The sequence below is a fragment of the Carlito syrichta genome, unplaced genomic scaffold (genome assembly GCF_000164805.1).
Source record: "Carlito syrichta isolate Samal-C Ts95f unplaced genomic scaffold, Tarsius_syrichta-2.0.1 Scaffold289350, whole genome shotgun sequence".
Taxonomy (NCBI): Eukaryota; Metazoa; Chordata; class Mammalia; order Primates; family Tarsiidae; genus Carlito; species Carlito syrichta.
In genome coordinates this window covers 161773-184171 of record NW_007233446.1, presented here as the reverse complement: position 1 = coordinate 184171, position 22399 = coordinate 161773, and the positions used below count along the sequence as shown (strand labels likewise).

Here is a 22399-nt window from a genome sequence, read left to right as displayed (position 1 = left end):
AGCATGCTAATCAAGAGCTTTATGGAATTCTGTAGTACTCACCTTGGTGCCGTACAAGTGCGAAGATGAAAGAGACCCAAATTCTAAGTAATGATGAATAATTCATCCTGGAATTTTAAAAAGAAAAAGAAAAAAAAAATCCCCAGCTTGCCAGAGTAAATAGAACACCAGGTGTGTTTGGTGGTAAATCCCAAGACACATCACAACCATCATAGAACAAATTCACATAACAACATCAACGGTTCTGAATCAGGGTGAAAGTTTCTGAATGCTGGCAGGTCCACATAAGTTCAACTCTTCATGAACAAATTAGACCCCCAGAAGAAGCCAGTCTAAAAGTGTAACGAGATCATTCCAATTGTCAGGTCATTATATAGAATCAATGAGAGCAGCAATGAGTAAAGGAGAGGAATCTGTCCTGCATCTAATAAAGCACTGAAAAATAGGACCCAACTCTAAAGATGCAAATCCTAGGTTGTAACTCTATAGAACAGAAATCACGTCCTCTGTGAGACCTGACTTTTCTAATTTTCACAATAGCTTTCCATCGGGATAAAAAAAAAAGTTGATTAAAACACAATGAGTTTCTACAGGGAAGAGAATTTAGAGTTTTCCATCACCTTCTCTATAGCATGGAACCAATCCATCATTTTGAAGTATTGACCAGATTCATGGGTAGTCTAAGATTCTGTCCACCAACTTTCCACAGTGAAACGAATGATAGATACATTGATAATCAAGAAGAACTCCAGGGTTGCTCCTTGAAATTACAATAAAAATAGAATCCAGCACACAAGCAAATAATTAGTTCCAGCAAGTTAATGAAAGAAGAACTCTTACAGAAATGAACTTGTTTTCATGTTAGTTTCCAATCAGTTGCACTGGTGGCTTCGCCTTCAGTTTGGAGCATGTTTTGCCTGTGACACTCTGTAGCGCATCGGTGCAAACACAGATGCAAGCTCAAGTTAGACATAAGAACCACAGTGCATGGGTAGACCATGAAGTTTATTTCTGACAATATTCTTAAAAAATAAACACCTTCCTCTTATCATTTGAAGTTATCACAATTTTTCAGCCAAACCTTCATGAAAAAGGCAAAAATTTATCCTGCGAGAGTTTCATTGTAAATCTTTAGTTGTCAAGCATACATACTGGAATTTCAAGCACATATTAAATATTAGTCAATTTTGCTGAAAATGGTACAAAGATCACACACAGCTTTAGCGGAGGTAGATGCCATGCAAGCTTAAGACGTGAGCCCTTAGGGAAACTGTTCAGAGAGCAGTAAGGAGGTTTCATTTAGATATTTGTATTTATGAAAAATGTCACTAACCTGTTCTGTAGAGACTGGAGGAACTGAGTCAGAGATATTAAGCCAAATCTTGGTAAACCAGGAAAAATTAGGTAAAACAAGAAATCACGTCAGTTCTCCTCAACTTGCTGCCAATTATTTCTGATTCCTGAAATGATGTCTGAATCCCGTACTCTTAAAACCAAAAATTAAGTTAGTCCTGCGCTAGAGACAGGCAAGTGTTGAGTTGCAATCAAGTTTTTTTCTATTGATTAAGGAAAAGTAAATCTAAAGATCAGTTTCAGGATTGCGTAGAGAAGTTCTTTTCCTGAAAAACTAGACCTTTTTTTCCCCCTTTAAAAAAAAAGTAGATTCAGATGGAAATGTCAGGTACTTGGAGCTGAAACTTTGGTCCTTTCTGATCAGAATCACTTTGTACTGAAAAACACAAAAGAAAACCCCCCTTCTACCTTTGTACCCAAAAGAAGGCAACTGTATAATGTTACAGAATTAGCATCCACCGGCATGGGATTAAAACTCCAAACAAAGCTGCTGCCTCCAACATTCAAATGAAGTTTGGTTTTCTACTAAAGTCTTTTTTTGTTTCTCTGGTTTTGAACAGTAGCCACAGATAGGCTCTACTCTGTTTTTTCACAGGTATGTGCAAAGTATTTAAAGAAACTTTTCCAAACTTTTCTAGGTTTTACTCCTTTTCTTTTCTCTTGATGTCCCTCTGTGCAGGAGACAGGCCAAGGCACTTCTCAGGCAAAACTGAACAAGGCACCGAGTGCAAGGCTTTGAGCTTTCACAAGCAAAAACCCAGACCATGCCCTGGACACCTCTCCTGGTGACCAGTGAGGGTCACTGGCAAAAGAGGAGGGAGATACACCCCTTGTGATAAAAATTTGCTGTAGGTAAATAATTTAAAAGGCATCATGAACAAAGGAAAAAACTGGCCAGGTTGATGTTCCCAAGTGTTCGGTAGATGTGGAATGAGAAAAATGGGCTAAGGCATAAGCTAAATCTACTATTCAAAGTGTTTAAAATTAAATTTGTTAAAACAGAAAGAAGTAATTTGAATGCAGCAGAAAAAAAAATAACTTTTCTGCAAACCAAAGGTTATTTAAAAATTACTCCAAATTTTCTCTGACCAGACATTTAAATGTTGACTGTACAAAAGAAATATGGGGAGGGGGGATAAGGCGTACACAACCGTCCATGGGTACCATGTCCACTACTGGGGGAGAGAGAGCTTGCTAGAAGCCCAAACCTCATTTGCACACAATTTACTTATTTGCCAAATCCTCACATGTGCCCCACCACCCTGAAATTAAAATTAAAATTTAAGAACAGAAATATAATTTTGGGGTTAAACATGTCCCAAAATAGGCAAGAGTGTTTGAGAAATGAATTTTTTGGCTTAAATTCCCCAATATTTCCCCCCCAAAAAAACCTATGATAATATAGTAGTTTTCACATGTTGTTTATTCTTTCACTAGTACTATGAATATTCCACACATATTTACTTGCAGATGTCAAATGCCTGTTTTCCCCCAAACAACATGTATTTATGTAATAGAAAATCTAGTTTTTGGGGTGTCTAGTTAAAATAAGATTAGGCTCAAAGCCAAGACTCACCTAGAGAAGCATTCTTCTTGCCCAGCCTTTATTAAGGTTTTATTAAGTTCAGTCATTCACCTAAATGTCTTAAAGCAAAATAGTTAACTGTATTTAAAAAGAAAAACAAAAAACTGCTGGTGGTATACTAATTGCTTTCTTCTTTTTTAGTGCACTCTGAGATATTTATATCTCAGCCCTTTTGACCCACACCATGGATGCTTCATTCTTTCTTGAGCCAGGACTGCTGCTGGGATAGATGCCATCTGGGCATAACCAGATACACAAGATGGTGGCCTACATGAATTAGAATGCCTTTGAGAATCCCGCTGTGGGGGAGCACCAGCTGCATGGGGGGCAAGGCTGGACTGGTTTATCACTCACTGGACTGGGAAGCTGGTGAGTGCATGTCCTGGGTGTACACTTGGTGGTCACAGATGGACAAACGAAAAAAATCTCTTTTCATGCTGTGGCAGCAGGAGGACTTCTTTTGTTGAAAGTGTGGGGTGAGCAAAGATGTCGGTCAAGATTTAGATGGGTGGGGATGGGGGTGGCTTGGAGCTAGTCACCCAAGATATCTGTGCTTTATAAAGATGGCATAGATTGATGCTGCTTTTCTGGCAAAACGAAAGACAGCTCAAACAAAACCAAAACAGATAATTCCCTGAGAACAAATAAAATGGGTCCTATGAGCTGAATGTGTTTGATTTGTTTTGTTTTCTTAAGTTTCTTACACCTTTTCTGTGATACCGATTGTCATGCTTGAGCTAGTTTAAAACGATGCCGTTATTGGTTGTGGTCGACAGGAAGATGTGCCGCTCAGATCCCCTGCAGGAGACATTGGTCAACGGCCTCTGGCTCTCAGAGCTTTCAGGCTCAGTCTCAGTGCTGGAGCCCAAGGCACACTAGTCGTGGGGAGCTCCCCAGGCAATGGCTGGGCAAGGTAGGGATACAGGGCCTACTTTCCAACCAAAGTAGGACTCCCCTGATGGGCAGTTTTGGCTCTGGAGAGTCCTGTTGAGTGACAAAGACTCAGATGCTCAAGTGAGCAGCTCTGCTATGTCAAACCATATACAGATGAATACGATTTATTATATTATATGAATGATTTATTATATACATACATGTATATATATGTATAGTATATATATGATTTATTATATGTAAATATTTATACAAAGGGTGCCAAAAAATCTAGAAAGGAAAAATCTGTATTAAAATTATAATGCATACCAATAACAAAATATGAATACAAGTCACATTTGACTTCCGAATTTATAAGAGGTGCTCAAAGTGGTTACCATCAGCATCCAGACACTTCTGATTATGGCAAACTACTTCAGAGCTTGTTGTAGTGCGAGGCCTCCCAGATCTTCCCTTGTGCACATCACACACAGTACTATGTGTCTCAGACTTACCACAAATGCGTGCAATTGTTAGGCATGTCAGAAATTCTGTTGCATACTCACACCTCCATTGTTGTTGTACTTCCACAATGTTCTCAAATTTCTTTTTTTTTTTTTTTTTTTTTTGAGTTAGAGTCTCACTCTGTCACCCAAACTGGACTGCAGTGGCCGCTCCTGGCCACCGCAGCCTCAACCTGCTGGGCTCCAGGGATCCTTCCGCCTCAGCCTTCAAATTTCAAATACCACTTCAAAATGGTCTTGTGCTCCTGGAATGACAACCATGCTTCCACCATTTTCTTTGACTGTTCTGCCTGTTGCCTGATGACACTAGCAAGTGATTAACACCATCTTTTGAACAAATGTCATACTACACATTGCTACCATAATACAATTCAACTTCAAAAGATAATACATAGATAACATCTATTAAAATGTGCATACATTTTTTGGCACCCCAGGTATATTTACTTGTATACACACACACACACACACACACACACATACACACACACACACACACACACGAACTATCTGGGTAGGTGCCCCCAAAGATTTATTTCTCAAGACTTCGGGACCTTCATACATGTCTTATATCAAGCCATTAAGAGTTAAAATTTCTCCCAGCACAGGAAGACAACAGAGAGGACTTTTTCCCACATGGCAACAGTGGCCTTCTTCAAAAGCTGCTCCTACCTTCTCTCCTGGTAGGCCTACAATCAGGGTTAAGTTGCACATGCTGAACCTGATAAGAGAGGAAAGGTCTATGCCCTCAAGGGAGCTGTGAGATCTAAGAGCCAAAGAATACTGACATGGGATGGGGAGAGGGAATGCCCAGGGGGTTGGATTCTGAAGGTACTCACTCAAGGAGGCTGGTCCATAAGATAGAACAAGGGGGGTTTGTTGACTTACGGGAATTCTCTAGAGATACAGACTTTAACACTGTGTCAAGAGCCCCAAGGGATGGTTGCAAACTCACTCTCAGAGCAGCTCCTGGAAGCATGGAAAAAGTGAGGGTTCACACTGAGTGAAGCTGAAATGCCTGAATTACTGTGGCAGATGGCAGAAGGGATTGAAAAGCTCAGGAGTGTGAGCGTGCTAGAATGGATACAGGATATGAACCTGCTAGACCCACCAGACTATCATTCCATGGAAGGCCCAGAGGACAGGCACACCAGCCACCAAAGCCAGCAGAAGTATGCTGGTAAGGGAAGCAGCAGCATCACTAAGAAGCTCAGTGGTAACTGGTGACTCCCCTCTGCAAGCCAGGGCTAATCACCTAATGCCAGAGGTGATCACAGAAGTTGACTCTCTGACAGAATGGAGATGATGATGGGCCCCTGAAGCAACAGAGGCCAGGTGACAACACTCTACTGCCTGAAGACAGGAGGGTCATCATTTTCATAATAACCAAGATCAGAGGGAAAGCCAAGAGGGCCCGATCCTTAAGGAGTTATGGATATGGTTAACAGAGCATGGCATCCAAGGGGCAAAGTCCATGGGCAGTCAGCAAGGGTACTGCTTACTATAGATAATAAAAAAGAACAAGAATAGCCAGGAAAGGCTGAGGACAGTTTTCTCAATAAAAAGTCATGATCCCTGCTTAGTTCTGGATCTGAGTCAGTTTTCAAATCTGAATTGTGTAGACTGAAAAAAGTCCAAAGGGAAGGACCCTGCAACATCAAGGCAGGTATGAATGGTAATGATTCTCCTGGTTTGTCCCCAAAAAGACTTTTGGCCATTTACTCAAGTACCTGTAGACTGAGGGAAGGGGAATGCCTAGACATTTTGAGAACAGTTGGAGAAGGGGCATGTGTTAATTTTGAACCCAGAGACCCTGTTAGAGTGGGGACATATAGGGATCAGGGAATAAAAGGAACCCTGGAAATGCTTACAGTGGCTGTAGACCCACATGAATGTCATTTTCCCAGTCCCGATATATAACCGGGACTGATGTATGTGGCACGTTGGGTCCTTGGTCTGCAGAGCAAGAACTATCATAGCACGGAAGATCAGTGGAAACCTCTGAAACTGTGCTGCCCCCTCAGTAACCAATGCAGTAAATACAAAAGAGTATTACACCCTGGACTGGGGGGAGGATGGTAAAGAGTAGTGTCACTCTTGAAGAAGAGTGGTGGTGGACTTCATTATATCTCCACTGAACTGACCAGGATGGATCCTGAGAATGGCTGTGGACTACTACAAGTTCAACCAAATAGTAGTCCCAATTGCAGCTAAAGGAGCATCTGTGCTAAAGTAGAATCTTTGCTAGAGCCAACTAACATGGCTTCAGGTACAAGATCCATGGTTATTCACTTGGCAAACCCATTTTTTTTCCTACCTGTGTTGGGAACAAGGATCAGAAATTGTTCATGTCATATGGAACAGATAGCAATGTACATTTCTAGTCTAAGTCTCCCACTCTCTTTCATATTATAACACAAAGAGCTCTGGGTCATCTGGGTCCTACAGAACATCATCTTGACTCTTCGCATTGATAACCTCAATAGATGAAGCCTTGAGGAGTAAGAGATGACCAGCAGGTTGGATGCCTTGGGAAGACACATGTGCTCCAGAAGGTGGGAGATGAATCCTACAAAGATTTGGAGCTGCTACTTCAGTCATGTTGTGAGGAATCCAGTGGTCAGGAACATGCTGGGTCATCCTCTCCAAAGCAATCTTGTAGTGTCTCTTCTAAGAGATTCTTCATTCTTTGTAGGCTTCTCTAGGTTCTAGAGGCCACATGTTTCAAACCCCTCCAGCCCACATTTTAGGTAATAAGGAATGAGGCCAGTTTTGAGTTGGGCTGAGAGCATAAAAGAATTCTGTAGCAGCTCCAGGATACAATGCAAGCGGCTCTGCTACTTGGGCCATATGTTCAGGAACCCCTTTGATGTTGGAGGGGTTGGGGGTAGAGAAAGACAAGATGTGGAATTATCACAAACTTCAGTGGGAGAACTATAATACAGGTCCCTGGACTTCTGGAACAAGGTCAGGCATCTGCAGCAAAGAATTACCTCTTGAAAATCAGCACCTGGCAGGGGACTGGGCCCTGTGACAGACTGTTTGACAAAGAGGCAATAGTCATGTGCCCAGCCCTTCCCATCATGATCTGGGCCCTGTTGGACCCACCAAGTTATGAAATCAAGTGAGCCCAGTAGCAATCATAATGTGGAGATGACATATCTGGGACCAGCCACGAGCAAGATGCCTGGCTAGGTAGTTCAGACTCTACGTCACCTGCCACGGTTGCACAACAAGATGAAGGAGAATGAAGAAACCTAAGCTTGGTGTACAAATGGGCTTGCTTGTACACCAAGCCTAAAGCACAGGCAATGTGACAGCCACACTCAGGATGGCCTCGAAAGACAGTGAGAAGGGAACATCTTCCCAGTGCGTGGAGCTTTGTGTGATGCAGCTTGTCAATGTACTTTGTGTCAAAGGAGAAGTGTTCTGAGGTTAGAATACATACAAACTCATAGGCAGTGGTGGATCACATAGCCAGCTGGACAAGTGCCTGGGAAGAAACAAGTCGAAAAATCAGTGACAAAGAAGCCCGGAGCCAAGACATGTGGGTACACAGATGAGAATGGACATCAAGTGTGAAGATCTTTGTGTCCTATATAATCACCCACCAGAAAGCATCTAGTACCCAAGAGGGACTAAACAACCAAGTAGACAAAATGACTTGGCCAGCTGATGTTAAGTAGCCTTTGCCAGTGTTGGTTTCAATGGGCACATGTATGAGGTGGCCACACAACAGGGATGGATTTTTTTAATCTATTATATTTATTTTTTATTTTAAAGATGTGGGGTACAATTCAGGGTTAGGTATACAAATGTTCATTATTTAGGTATCCTTGTTGATGAGATGTACCCCTCCCTCCCCCGGCAGTTTCCCTCAACTGCCAATCCCACCCCCCTTCCTCTGGCAGTTTCCTACTACTGCTGCTTCCTTTCTTATAGTATTATGATAATTGTTCAAGGTCCGTCTGCTTACAAGTGAGAACATATAGTACTCATTTGTTTCTGTGATAGATCACTGAGTATGATAGACTCTAAATCCAAGGGATGGATGTTATACATGGGTCCCAGAGCACGAACGCCCCTTTAGCAGAGCTAATCTAGCTACTGAGGCCTCTCAGTGAGTGTTCAGCCTGCCAATAACAGAGACCAAAGCAGAGGCCCTAGAATGTCACTGTTCCTTGGGAGATCAACCAGCTATGTGGTGGCAAAATGACCACACTTGTCCCCTTTCATACTAGAAAAGCCAGAAGTTCCCTCTCACAGGGATAGAACCATGTTTTTTTTTTTGAGTTGGAGTCTTACTCTGTTACCCAGACTGGAGTGCAATGACTGCTCCCGGCCACCGCAACCTCGACCTGCTGGGCTCCGGAGATCCTTCCGCCTCAGGCTTCCAAGGAGCCGGAACTACAGGAGTGTGCTACCACGCCTGGCTAATTTTTGATTTATTGTGGAGATGAGGGCTCACCAAGTTGCTCAGGCGGGTCTCGAACCCGCAGGCTCAGGCAATTCACTCACCTCAGCCTCCCAAAGCGCGGGATTACAGACTGAACCACTGAGCCCGGCTAGAACCATGTTCTTAATATATTTCTTGCTCAGGGGCTGTAGCCAGCACCACTAGTGGGAGGCTTGCTGAATACTGGATCCTTAGGCATAGAATACCAAGCAAAATAGTATCTGGCTAAGGAACCCATTGACAGAAGAGAGGGTGTGAGAGTAGGCCCATGATTATGGCATCCACTGTTTCAAGACCAAATAGTATGATGCAGAAGACGCCAGCCCAGTTGAGAACTGAAGTAAATTGCTTATGGAGCAGGTGAAGCCTCACCTTGAAGACAACATCGTGCTAGGATGAGGTGCTATCTTTGGGATACTGTAAACACAATGAAGTCAGAGACCTTTGTATGGTACAGTGTCCTAGTAGGAAGACTAGTGGATCCAGGAACCAGAGTGTGAAAGCAAAAGTGGCCCCACTTGTCATTACTCCCAATGACCACTAGGGGACTTTATGTCTCTCAACCCCTTCTCTCTGGGCTGTGCAGAGTTTGAAGTCCTGGTCTCCCAAGAGGGTACACACTCACCAGAAGACACAAGCAAGAGTACCACTGAGCCAAAAGGTATGGTTGTGATACTACCTGTGCACTTGGGCTCTTTTGGTCCAAAGACCAGCAGGCAGGAAAATGAACCATACCTTGTTAGGAGTAATTGATCCTGGAGGAGGCACACACTGGCTTCAAGAGATAATGTGTGGAACTCAGGTGACCAATTTTGCTGCCTCTTAGTACTTCCCTACCTAATTGTGGCTGAGATGGACAAGTGTAGTAGCACCCAGTCTGAGCAGCTTATGGTTAGCAGGGACTCAGACTAAGAAATTAAGCTTTGAGTGGAACCACCAAGTAAGCCACTGAGACCAGCAGAAGCAACAGCTGAGGAGATACAATGGATAGTGGAAGAGTGAGGCAGAGGGTACCAGTGTAGTCCTGACATCAACTGCAGTGATGGGGCTGTAAGTCACTTCTCTAGCCTCCCTCCTAGAGGAGCTATCCCCGATGGTGGATGGAGAATTGGATCTACACATTGCACAGCGTGGACTGTGGTAGATGTGAAAATGCACCATGCAGATCTGCCTTCAAGAAGGAATGGTTTCAGCCAGGCTTGGTGGCTCAGCCTGTAATCCCAGCACTTTGGGAGGCCGAGGTGAGTGGATTGTCCAAGCCTGCAGGTTCGAGACCAACCTGGGCAACTTGGCAAGACCTTGTCGCTAAATAAATCAAAAAATTAGCTGGGCATGGTAGTGTGTGCTGCGCCTGTAGTTCCAGCTACTTGGAAGGCTGAGGTAGAAGGATCACCTGATCCCAGTGAGTCGATGCTGGGGTGGCCATGAGCGTGCCACTGCACTCCAGCCTGGGCAACAGAATGAGACTCCAACTCAAAAAAAAAAAAAAAGAAGAAATTGTTTCCAGCTACTGAGAAGTATTGGTTAGCTGGCAGCTTCCAACTGTTGGCTCCTTCAGTTCCAACATCAGTGTTCAAGCTGAGGTTATATTCTTGTTGCATTCCCAATCAATGACTGAGAAAAGTGTCGGTAAAATGCCCTGGCCATTTCTGCCTAAGGCAGAAGGACTGTCAGGTCTCTGGCAGGGCCTGATGCCCCTTCTGCCTAATTCCACTTCTTCCCTCTTTCACAGGTGTTACTTCCAAAAAAACTTTGTGCACTTCCAATTCTGTCTTGGCATCTGCTTCATGGAGAACTGAACCTGTGACATTGATGCCTTGGATAATTTACTAGTCCTCTGTAACGGATTGTTTTGCTTTATTGCATAATCTACCATGGAGAGTCCAGATACTTCTGTAGTGCAGTTGTTTCTGCCACTTATCCACTGATTGAATAATGTCTCAGCTCCTAGATCTAGCTCATTAAGGTGATTACATCTAAGGCTATACTTGCATTCTCCCTGAAAATGGTAGTATTATCCATAGCAGAATCTTTAAAACTGATGAAGTGATGGAGAACAAGCAATGGTGTTCCTGAAGACTTTTCCTAAACAGTAAAGACATTAACAACAAAAAGATCCCCAAGTACCCCACATCTGGAAGTCTACCTTGGAAGTTATGGCCTTGGAATCTTCATTCTCGAACATCTAGGTTAACTTTCATAAAATGAGTTGCTCATGCAGGCTATTAATTTTGCATTTTTGAAATTCAATTTTTTGAAAACCTGATGAACTATTTCTAAAAATTTTCATATTTGTTAGTATCATGGTAATAATTACTTAACCTCAAGCATTAGGAGTTTAAATTGTAGAACAAATGCTTTGTAATCCGTGTTTTTAAATAATTAACATTTGCCTGTTATATTTTATTTCTTTCTGTGCTGGCCTTACTTGTTCTATATTCTGGGTTTGGGCTAATACTGATAAACATGGATTAATTATGAGAAATATGGCATTGGCTCTTTGAAACCACATTGAATGACACCTATTAATGTTCGTTCACTAACTATTTTCTAGATCTATGAGCACAATACAAAAAAAAGTTCATATCAGGCAACCGTCTCGGGTCCCCTCCCGCTCTGGGGGCTTTACTGTCCTCTCAATAAACTTGCTTTCCAAAACAAACAAACAAAAATGTTCATCTCCAAAATGTAAATAAAGACATAAAGGTATTTTCTAAAAACAACTTATCTGTAGCCAAGGAGTTTGTAATAGCTACTTTTAAGCAGACTAACATAATAAAAAAAACTCATAATTGGCTTTATTCTAACATCCTTGCTAGTACATTAGCAATAAAGTTGGGAAAAAAAGAGGGGAGAGAGGACAGACATACTATATTCCATATTCATCAATAAGCACCAAGTAGTTCCTCTGGAAGAGCTTTCACTTGTAGGCAAGAACTAGCTCTGATTAAAGCTTACTGTAGACAATAAGCACACAATTTCAGGGTGATAAATCCACCACTTTTCAAGGGCACTTGGCTAAAACAAGTGCTCACACATTGTTAAGGATAAATAATATACACATACATATGTGTGTGTGTATACCTTCTGCTGCAGAAGTAAAATCTCACTTAACAATAATGAGAAATTACAGGTTCCAGAGGAAAGTCTTTGTGTGGCTCACCAAATCTGTAATGTGCTGAATTCAAGTGCCTAGATTTGCATGCCTACTTGGGAAGAACACCAAATTGGTTGCACTAACCAGGAAACGTATCAAGCTCAAGATCAGTAAAGTTTTTCACTTTTCAGGGATGTGACAAATAATAAGCCAGAAAAAAAATTCTCATTTTATATAACTTCAATTTGGTAACATCTATCAAAACTACAAATACTTTGACCTTTTAATCCAGCAATCTCACTTCTGGAAATGTATTCTTCAGATACATTTCAAACACGTAAAGGAACATATGTTGTTTACTGCAGCAAATCAAAAATAGTAAAAAAAGAAAAAAAGATTGAGAGAGAGAGAAACTCAAATGCCAATGAATAGGGTATTGGTTAAATAAATTATAGTTCATCTATAAAAGGAATATTTATACTGTAAGCATAGGGTAAGATGATTCCCTATGTGCTATTATAAAGTCATTTCCAAGATATATTTTAAGCAAGGTACATAATAGTGTATAATATGCTGATTTTGCTGTATAAAAGAGGAATGATCAGAATATATATTCTTGTTTGCTATTATTTGTGTAAACTCTGGAAGGACACACAAGAAACTAATAACAGTGGATTACAGGCATTAGAATAAAATGTTTTAATATATACCTCCTTCAAGTTGTTTGAGTTTTGAACCATGTGAATATTATCCATTTAAAAATTAAATTTTAATGATTTCTTTAAAAAACTTCTTTTTGCCAGGCGCGGTGGCTCAAGCCTGTAAATCCCAGCACTTTGGGAGGCCGAGGTGAGAGGCCTGAGTCCATGGGTTCAAGAACAGCCTGGACAACTTGGCGAGAACTCATCTCTACAACGAATAAAAAAATTAGCAGGGTGTGGTAGCACACACCTGTAGTTCCGGCTACTTGGAAGGCTGAGGTGAAAGGATTGCCTGAGCCCAGCAGGTCAATGCTGGGGTGGCCATAAGCATGCTACTGCACTCCAGCGTGGGCGAAGAGTGAGATTCCAACTCAAAACAACGATGACAAAAAAACTTTTTGTAAACAAATTGAAATTGAAAGCAACAAAATTTTGACACAATCAAGACAGTTCATTACTGCCCTAGTTGTATTCCCTAACAGTGAAGTAAAGTTTGTATCTGCCCTCAAGTTTATCTGATATTTCAGAAAACATTTTTCTCTTTAGTCTGTACTTTTTGATATATGCTTTCCCTAGTTCCATTCTTATTTAACACCTTAATTGTATTACTTAGAGTGACTAAGACGCATTCACAGATGAAGAGTCTGAAAGATTCAACAAAGCGAAACTGTACTGTAGTTTTTTTGGCAGATCTAGAAATTGCAGACCATAATAGATAACCTGTCACCTCTATTTTTAAGGCATTATTTATATTCTTCAAAAGGCTCCCTCTTGAATTTTAAGCGGGACCGTCACAACAGCCAAATCCTTTCCTATAACGAAAACTTTGACAAAGGTTCCTGAATTACAAACTTATTTTTTCCTCTATAAACATCAACTTTAAGTTCATTTGGAACACTATGCTTCCTTGATGAAAGTCTGAGTTGGAACTGAGTGGTCGCTCTCACCTTTGGCTATCTACTGAAACCTGGTTAGGGCTTTAGAAGACCCCAAAGTTGAAAGCCAATTTATCAGTCTTATTGCATCATGTTACTGTTTCATTTGTTCTTATCAATAGCATGCAGCACAAGTGTCCAATATGGCATTTCAGAGGAGCAGTGAGGACACTGGATGCGTACCAACTGCAATTTCACAATTCTAGAAATGGCACGAGGACAAATTCCAATCTGGATTCACAGCTATCAGTTATATCTGTGATTCTGTTACTGAGAGAATCCATTTACTAAATGGATAGTGGGCAACATCTCATTTTAGTGTTTCAGTGAAAATAAAGACTAACAATACAGGTGTGTGCTGTGGAACAGGTGCGAAGAATCTTAGCAACAAGCACCACAGGATAGCTCTCAGGTGCAGGGATTCTGTATCCAAATACTTGGGTTTGAATCCTGGCCTGTCATTTATTAGCCAGATAACTTTTGGTGTTACTTAACCTATCTGTATATAAGTTTCCTCGCTAGTGAGAAAATGGAGATAACAGTGCCAACCTCAAGAGTGGCTGTAAAGACCAAACAGGAACTTATTTTTCAGAGTAGAGCTGGAAAAAGAAATGTGATTTCAACGGTCAATCTTCATTTTTTTATGCATGCTGATAACTAGGGAAAGTCCCAGCATTTTTCAGTCCAATAGGATTGAGTATCTTGATATATGTCTATCTTGCAAACACTCAGAGCTGCTCACAATAAATAGTAATGAAATAAAAGCACACAGGTTAAAATAACAATTCTTTGAAATATGAATAGGAGACAGAAATAACCTTAACTTTAAACAGATCATGATACTTATGTACTTCTGAAGCATTTAGAGAGGTTAATGGACTCTGTCTCCTAAATATAGAAACAAAGTACAGTCCTTGGACTTTAATTATTGGTACAAGGTCAATTCATAACAGCTTACCAAAAAATTATTGATAAGCAGGTAGGGCTATCTCTAATAAATGTCCAAAACTCTAATACTTCTAGAAAAACTATTTCTCAAAGGAAAAAAGTCACCTTTGAATAGAACTGGAACATTTTTATTTCACCAAAATGAGGTTTTTAATCTTACTCAAAAAGGGTGCTATAAAGTATCTCAAAAGAGAGGCTTTATCCTCAAAGGATAAAAAATGGAGTATAGAAAACATGTCAGAAGCATAACATTTCGCAACAGAAAAGCATTAACACATTTTCTATGAATCTTCGTTTTATAGTTTTCGATTTTGGTGAAATTCCAATTGTGTTTGTTAAAACTGCCAGACTCTTACTAATTTACATCAATCCCCCAGAGAACTCAACCACAGAACCGATGTGCTTTTGGTTACATCAAAGGAGACATATACCTTAATCCCACTTGAGGAAAAAAAAATCAGAACACAAAGAGAAATGGACTTTGATTTTTAATTTTTTTTAAAGATTATCTATATATATTAATAAAAAGTGCAAAGAATAGACCTTCATGTTTAAATTATATTCTAAAATAAAATATATATATTTCCATTAACTGCAGGAGACAACTGGCAAGTAAAGAGCCTGAGAGAGTCCAGTCCCTCTCCATCACTACAATGGACATATATTTTTAGGAAGCACCTATGAAAAATAGTAAAGTGTTCACAACACATCTGGTAACACAGATAGCTTCTGGGTGTTCTTGAAAGCAGTTTGTTTGCATTTTCAATCCTAACATGAAATGAAGGGAAAAACCAAATTCATAAACAGAAATGACATTACCTAGAACAACCTAGTATTCTGTATGCATGTTTTACATGCCCTGGAGCCTAGCATTTCTCAAATAGCAAGCCACACTCACATGTGCATTGGTAAAAGCTATCAGCAGTGTGTTTCAAATGGTGATCAGCTCTCAGTGCAACAAGCATTCCCTGCTCCTATCACTGTTGGGTTAGCAACATAGCTGAAACATCTGGTTAGAATTTATTTTTTTTTAACAGTAAACAAAATTTTAAAAGCATAGCATAGCATTGTAGTATTCAGCCCTGTTACACATAGCTCAGGTTATGCTTTGGGCTAAACTTTCACCAAAGGTCTTACAAAACAAGGTGCTTACACCATCTGCTGCTTTCTTATGTACCGACAGCAATAGTGACAACAGGTCACAGAAACAACAAAAACGTTTAATAATAAAAAAAGACATATGACTCTGGACTTTTTTTTCTTGAAAGTAATCTGGTATATTTTAACAATTCCAATTCAAAAATCTGATTTCTACTGTGGCTTCAGCAGCTATGCGCCCACATGTAGAAAGAATCCCTTGGTTTTGATTTGGCTTTCTTTTATTATTCCTTTCCTTTTTCATAACTGGAAAGAATTTCTATTTTAGAAAAGATATGCTCTATACACTGCGCCTGTAGCAACATATTAATAATACTGACTATGACAGTATTTTGTCTCATAAATGCCAAGGAAATGCTTTTGCTGAATCTGGACAAGTCAATATCAAAATACAGATAAGCTGCAGACAGTCAATTATGGATAACTTGTAGACTCAAAGGTCCATGGTCTGTTCTCTCCTTCCTTTCAACCTGTTATAAAAATAATTTTGGTTACAAGTGTCTACACAGCACCAATTTTATTTCAAAAGCAGCATCTTTACTCTGCCACCCAAATAAGTCTGTATACAAGCTCAAATAGCTTTTTTTCATTTACTTTTGCTTTGTAACTCTAAAAGACCAGAAAGTTTATTAGATTTTTTCTTAATCAAAAATTATTTAGCAATTATTAAAACCATTAGTTACAATGCCCTAAAAATATCCACATCTGCTGAATTAAATGAGAAGTTCCCTTTACATGCAACTGTATAATAAAAGAACTATGCCTGCAGTTGATAAACACTGTTCTGTAATAACAGAAGAAAACAGGTCTCTAATAGTAAAAAAGCATTTCATAAAACTCTGTCATATATAAAATATCTTATTAATTGTGACCATTCCACTTATGATTAAAGCATAACATAAGTGTTTGTTCTGCCTTCTGCTGTGGGATAGTCCAGGGTCATACAACTTCAAAAAATAAGAGTGCATCTGTTTCCCAGGCTGACAAAAGCAACGGGCTCAATTACACTGTTTCTCTCTCAAACTCGTCTGCACTCATGCGTACGCACACAAAGCACCCATAGTTTTAATTTTCATGACACTTGCCACACTTTTTCTCTACTTCCAAAAATCTGTCAGGAAAATGTGTTTGCAACAAAAATTATTCTTGTCTATACCCAGCCTGGATCTCCGTTGCTCATTTTTATGATTGTGAAAGATGAAGTCTGCAGGAGGAGAATAGGCCTCATTCATCTTTCTCAAACCCTTTGGTTTCCACCTTTAATGTTACACTGAATGTAGATTTGATTCAGTAGCCCTGGGTCAAAGGCTGGACAGATACTGAACCTGAAGTGCATTAAGAGAATAAACATCTGCCAGATGGCATAGGAAAATTTAAAAAGTAGCCATAATAAACACAACTCCCTATACATGAAGAATTTACAAGAGTAATCTAAAAATTTCATAAAAAATTAAATTTGTAGGAGGGGTGGAATCATGTAACAAAGGTCAAAAGGTCATATGTCATCAGATAATGATTGCATTCTTTGACAAATACTTCACCTGCACACCTTCTGCCCCAGTTATGCCAAGTATTTTTCTAGTCTCTCATCTGTAAACATGGTGGACCAAGAAAGGAATTATATCTGATTAACAAAGAAGTAGAAGAACAAACAAAGATTTCTGAGTAGGTAAGGAATTAACTTTTTAAAAAAGCGCTTTAAATTTTAGTGCTTTTGCAAAAAATATGACTTGGAGGCAATTCTGAAGTTTTGACATTTTACTCATAGATTAGGCATAGTTGTTTAGGGGCAACTAAACTGAAATGTAAAACAAAAAGAATTGTTCAATTATGCATCACAAAACCTGGGAAAACCTGGGAAACCAAATTTCCCACTTTTAACGCAAAGGGCAAGGGCTTCAAGTAGATGACACAGGCAGGAAAGTCTCAAAGCTCCTTCCCCAACTCCCCACTTCATTTCCTCATGCACACCACTGATAGTTTTTTAGCTAAGTCTTAGCTCTCCTAGCACACATATCCAGTACTCTACTGGACTGTTTATAAAGTCAGGCGTCTATTCCCAATAGTTTAAAGTAATGAAAAAGAAAGATACAAGAAAATACATTCAATAAGCAAAAATAAAAGTACTATAGAATCTGACATATTTCATGTTGTGAAAGTAATGGCTGAGATAATGTATAAGGGACATTAACAGTGAGTTAGCAACATAAAGAGATCAGACTGCTCTGCCTGTGCTTCCAGAATAACAGCAAGTTTTCTGGAGTTTTAACTCTCCATCTACTCCTCTTCAAGATTCTAACAGAGTTAAAGGTTCTTACTAAGTACCTGAGATTAGAGTCAGGTTGAACATGTTTAAAACACTTTAAATTATTTCAAAAGGGAGAAATGAGAACAAAAAAATCACCCAAGTTGAGAAATAAGAAATTATGAACAGAATGAAACTACTGGTAAACATACACTGTCAAAGTCAAAAGGAAAAGAGGAAAGGAGGGAGGGTGGGGAGAAGAAGAACCAGGAGAGAAGCCCTGGCTCTTCCCGTGAAGATTCCTTGTTTCCTGATTTAAGTACTATTAGATACCCTTCTGAGGGGCAGCACTGTTCATGCTAGTTTCCCAAGTACACCGAACAGTAATGATGACCAAATGGCAGGCAAATCCCAGTGAACACAGTAAAAAGTCGGTGATTTCTCTGTCATCCTTCCTTAGAGAGGGCACACAGTCTGGAGATGTGGCCAATTCTGCTGGCTGAGCCGGAAAAATCTGTGGTAGAAAATACCAAAAACGGCCCCCTACCCATTCTAGTGGAAAAAATATACAAAACCCCTCCCAAACCTAAACAAAACAAAACAAAAAACAACCCTCTCCCTCCTAAAGAAAACCACATTGGAAACATAACGCCCTGCAAGAAGTCCTATGTGTACATTTTCACAAGGCTGGTCGAGGTTATTTTGTTTTGGATTCCACATAAATTTTATCTCCATCCCTAATGCCAAAGGAATGCAGTGCCCGAGAGCTGTATTTCATTTCCTCTGGGCCAAAGGGGGCTTCGTGGTCAAAATAGTAGAGAAGCATGTTGCTTGTTGGTAATTGCACTAGAGCTTTTAATTGTTTCTTTAGTTCTGCAACTGTTTGGTCCAGACGAATGCTCATCTCTTCCACCTGATCGTTAAAGTGGACTTCTACTTTCGCACTGCTCTGGGGTCTTAGGTCCACTTCTGCCAAAGGCTCCAACTTCCCGTATTTTGTGATCAGTTCATGATACCTAGAAGGATTTTAAAAACAGTGTCAGTTCATACTACGAGCATATAAATTATGGACTTCTTCCAAACTGCATGTAAACTATACTCCTACTCTCAACATCTTTCTGATATCTTATTCTAATATTACATCTGTCTATCTATCTAATCTATCTCGTGACTCTTACAGATTCTGTGATCTAATAAGTTGTGACCCCTACTGAGTCCACAGGAAAACTACATCCTGTGTATAAGGAAATTGTTTCTACTGAAGATGGTTACCATGGCTGCTGTTGATATTATATAAGGATAGGCTTAGAAAAAAAATAGAACCTAGAAAAATAGATAATATAATCTCTCTGCAGAACTTGCTTTCTTGGGTGTTATCATCAAGAAGGGTAGGTATCTAAGGGCAGATGTCTAAGCACATGTACCTTGGGAATAGAAGGGAAGATGGAAGGAAGCCAGCAGTTTCTGAGGCCTGGAGAAGTCATAACTTATAGACAAAAACACGTATGTTAGCAATTAATCTAGCTCTTTCAGTGATGCCTTGTTTGAATGTTCCAACTCCATCTCAGCTGTAATAAAAGGAATTTACAGAAGAATCAAGGATACATTCTTGAGAAAAAAAAGTGGTAAATAAGGAATACATGTTCCTTGGTCAACAAAAGTGAATTATAGAGATGCAAATAGGGCCCACAAGGTCAAATTTTCTGTGTAAATCTTGTCTCCATTTTTTACTGAGGAAGCTTTGTAGTTCCTACACTCCAACTAGGAAAAAAATGCTGAAAAAAAATGCAATATTAGTTTTATTATAACCAAGACACACAAGATACATTAATAAAGGATTACAATATAAGTCACATAAGATTATTTCCTTATCTCCCCCACCCCACTTTTGGCTTTAATGTAGTTAAAAATCAGAATCATAAGGTGTGTAGCTACATTAAAAATATGGTAAGACATCTGTACTTAGAGATGAAGATAATCATTTCCATTAAAAAAATTTTTTTTATTTTAAAGATGTGGGGTACAATTCAGGGTTAGGCGTACAGAGGTTCATTATGCAGGTACCCTTGCTGACGAGGTGTGCCCCTCCTTCCCTGGCAGTTTCCCACTACTGCCAATCCCCTTCTCACAGTATTATGAAAATTGTTCAAGGTCTGCTTATGAGTAATACTCAGTTGTTTGTGATATTCAGTTCTTTGTTTCTGTGATAGATCACTCAGTATTGCAGACTCTAAGTCCATCCAAGTTGCTGTGAAAGTTCATAATTTTGTCCTTATTTATGGTTGCATAATATTCCATTGTGTATATGCAACACATTTTTTTTACCAAGTCTTCTTTCAATGGGCATCACTGTTGGCTGCATGATTTTGCTATTGTGAATATTGCTGCAATAAACGTGTGTGCAGGTATCTTTTTCATAAAGTGATTTGAGTTCCTCTGGGTATATTCCTAGTAGGGGGATTGCGAGGTTGTATGGAAGGTCAATTTTTAGATCTTTTAGGAATTGCCACACTGTTTTCCACAAAGACTATACTAGTTTACACTCCTACCAACAGTGTGGAAGTATTCCCTTTTCCCTACATCTTCTCCAGTATCTATTGTTTTTAGTTACTGATGGTGGCCATCCTGACTGGAGTCAGGTGGTATCTCAGTGTGGTTTTAATTTGCATTTCTTTGACGACTAGTGAGGCTGAGCATTTTTTCACATACCTGTTGGCTGCTTGTATGTCTTCTTTTGAGAAGTGTCTATTCATATCTTTTGCCCACTTTGTTATGCAGCTGTTTTTTTCTTTTCAGCACATTTGAGTTCCTTGTAGATCCTAGATGTTAGGCCTTTGTCAGATATACAGTTGGCAAGTAGTTTTTCCCAGTCTGATGGCTGTCTTCCCACTCCCTTGATGGTTTCCTTGGCTTTGCAGAAACTTGTCAGTTTGATGAGGTCCCATTTGTCTATCTTATCTCTTATGGCATGGGCTTTTGGGGTTTTGATCAGGAATTGGTTGCCAGTTCCAATTTCCACATAGGTGTTTCCTGCATTCTCTAAGGTTCTTATTTATGTTTAGGTCTTTGATTCATTCTGAGTTGATTTTTGTATATGGTGATAGGTAGGGGTCTTGTTTTAATCTTCTGCATGTGGTCAGCTAATTTTCCCAGTACCACTTACTGAATAGGTCCTCCTCTCCCCACTGGTTGTTGGTGGAGGCTTTGTTGAAGATGAGTTGGTTGAGAAACTGAGTTTTTGCTTCTAGAATCTCAATCCCATTCCACTGGTCTATATGCCTGTTCTTGTACCAAAACCAGGCTGTTTTGATTACTGTAGCTTTATAATAAAGTTTAAAGTCTGGGAGTATGATACTTCCCTTTTTTTTTTTTCTTTTGTTGAGGATTGTTTTAGCTATTCATGGTCATTTATGTTTCCATATGAATTCCTGTATTGTCGTTTCCAAGTCTGAGAAGAATGCTCATGGTAATTTAACAGGTATTGTGTTAAATCTGTAGATTGTTTTGGGTGTACAGCTTAACAATGTTGATTCTTCTAATCCATGAGCATGGAATATTTTCCCATTTGCTTGTTTCATCTTTGATTTCTCTGAGCAGTGTTTTGTAGTTTTCGTTGTAAAGGTCTTTCACTTCTCTGGCTAGGAAGATGCCAAAGTATTTCATTTTTTTGTTGCTATGGTGAATGGGATTGTGCTTTTTATTTGGGTTTCTGTTTGCTTATTGTTGGTGTATAGAAATGTGACTGTCTTTTTCACATTTATTTTATACCCTGAGACTTCGCCAAAATCCCTTATCAGTGCAAGGAGGTTTTGGACAGATTCTCTTGGGGTTTTAAGGTATAGAAACATGTTGTCTACAAAGAGGAATAACTCAAGTTCCTCTCTTCTTATTCGGATACCCCTGATTTCCTTCTCTTGTCTGATTGCTCTAGCTAGGACTTTCAATACTATGTTGAACAGGAGGGGTAAGAGTTGGCATCCTTGTCTTGTTCTGGTTTTCAGCGGAAATGGCTCCGATTTCTGTCTTTTTAGCAGTATGTTGGCTGTGGTGATAGGTAGGGGTCTTGTTTTAATCTTCTGCATGTGGTCAGCTAATTTTTCCAGCACTATTTACTAAATAGGTCCTCCTCTCCCCACTGGTTGTTGGAGGCTTTGTTGAAGATGAGTTGTTGAGAAATTGAATTTTTGCTTCTGGAATCTCAATCTCATTCCATTGGCTCTAGCTATTTTGAGGTATGTTCCATCTACCTGAGATGCACGAGGGTTTTTATCAAGAAGGGGCGCTGGATTTTATAAAAAGCTTTTTCCACATCCAATGTTATAATCATGTGGTTTTTATCTTTATATCTGTTGATGTATTTAATTACACTTATGGTCTTGTGGATGTTGAACCAGTCCTGCAACCTGGAAGCCTACTTGGTCTTGGTGGATGATTTTTGAGATATGTCATTAGATCTGATTTGCTAGAGTCTTGTTGAGAATTTTAGCATCAATGTTCATCAAGGATACTGACCTATAGTTCTCT

At 39.7% G+C, this 22399-nt stretch overlaps 2 protein-coding genes across 3 annotated transcripts in view; both read right to left on the bottom strand.

The window, feature by feature from the left end:
- TECTA (tectorin alpha) overlaps positions 1-106 on the bottom strand; it is an 83711-nt gene extending 83605 nt beyond the window's left edge. The window contains exon 1 of the mRNA XM_008054274.2: positions 43-106. Within this exon, the coding sequence (XP_008052465.1) occupies positions 43-106 (64 nt within the window). The remainder of the gene's footprint in view (positions 1-42) is intronic.
- A 14838-nt stretch (positions 107-14944) lies between these two features.
- TBCEL (tubulin folding cofactor E like) overlaps positions 14945-22399 on the bottom strand; it is a 68615-nt gene continuing 61160 nt past the window's right edge. For both annotated transcript variants that reach the window (XM_008054273.1, XM_008054272.2), the window contains exon 8: positions 14945-18891. In XM_008054273.1, coding sequence (XP_008052464.1) covers positions 18573-18891 — 319 coding nt within the window. In that variant the 3' untranslated portion in view covers positions 14945-18572. The remainder of the gene's footprint in view (positions 18892-22399) is intronic.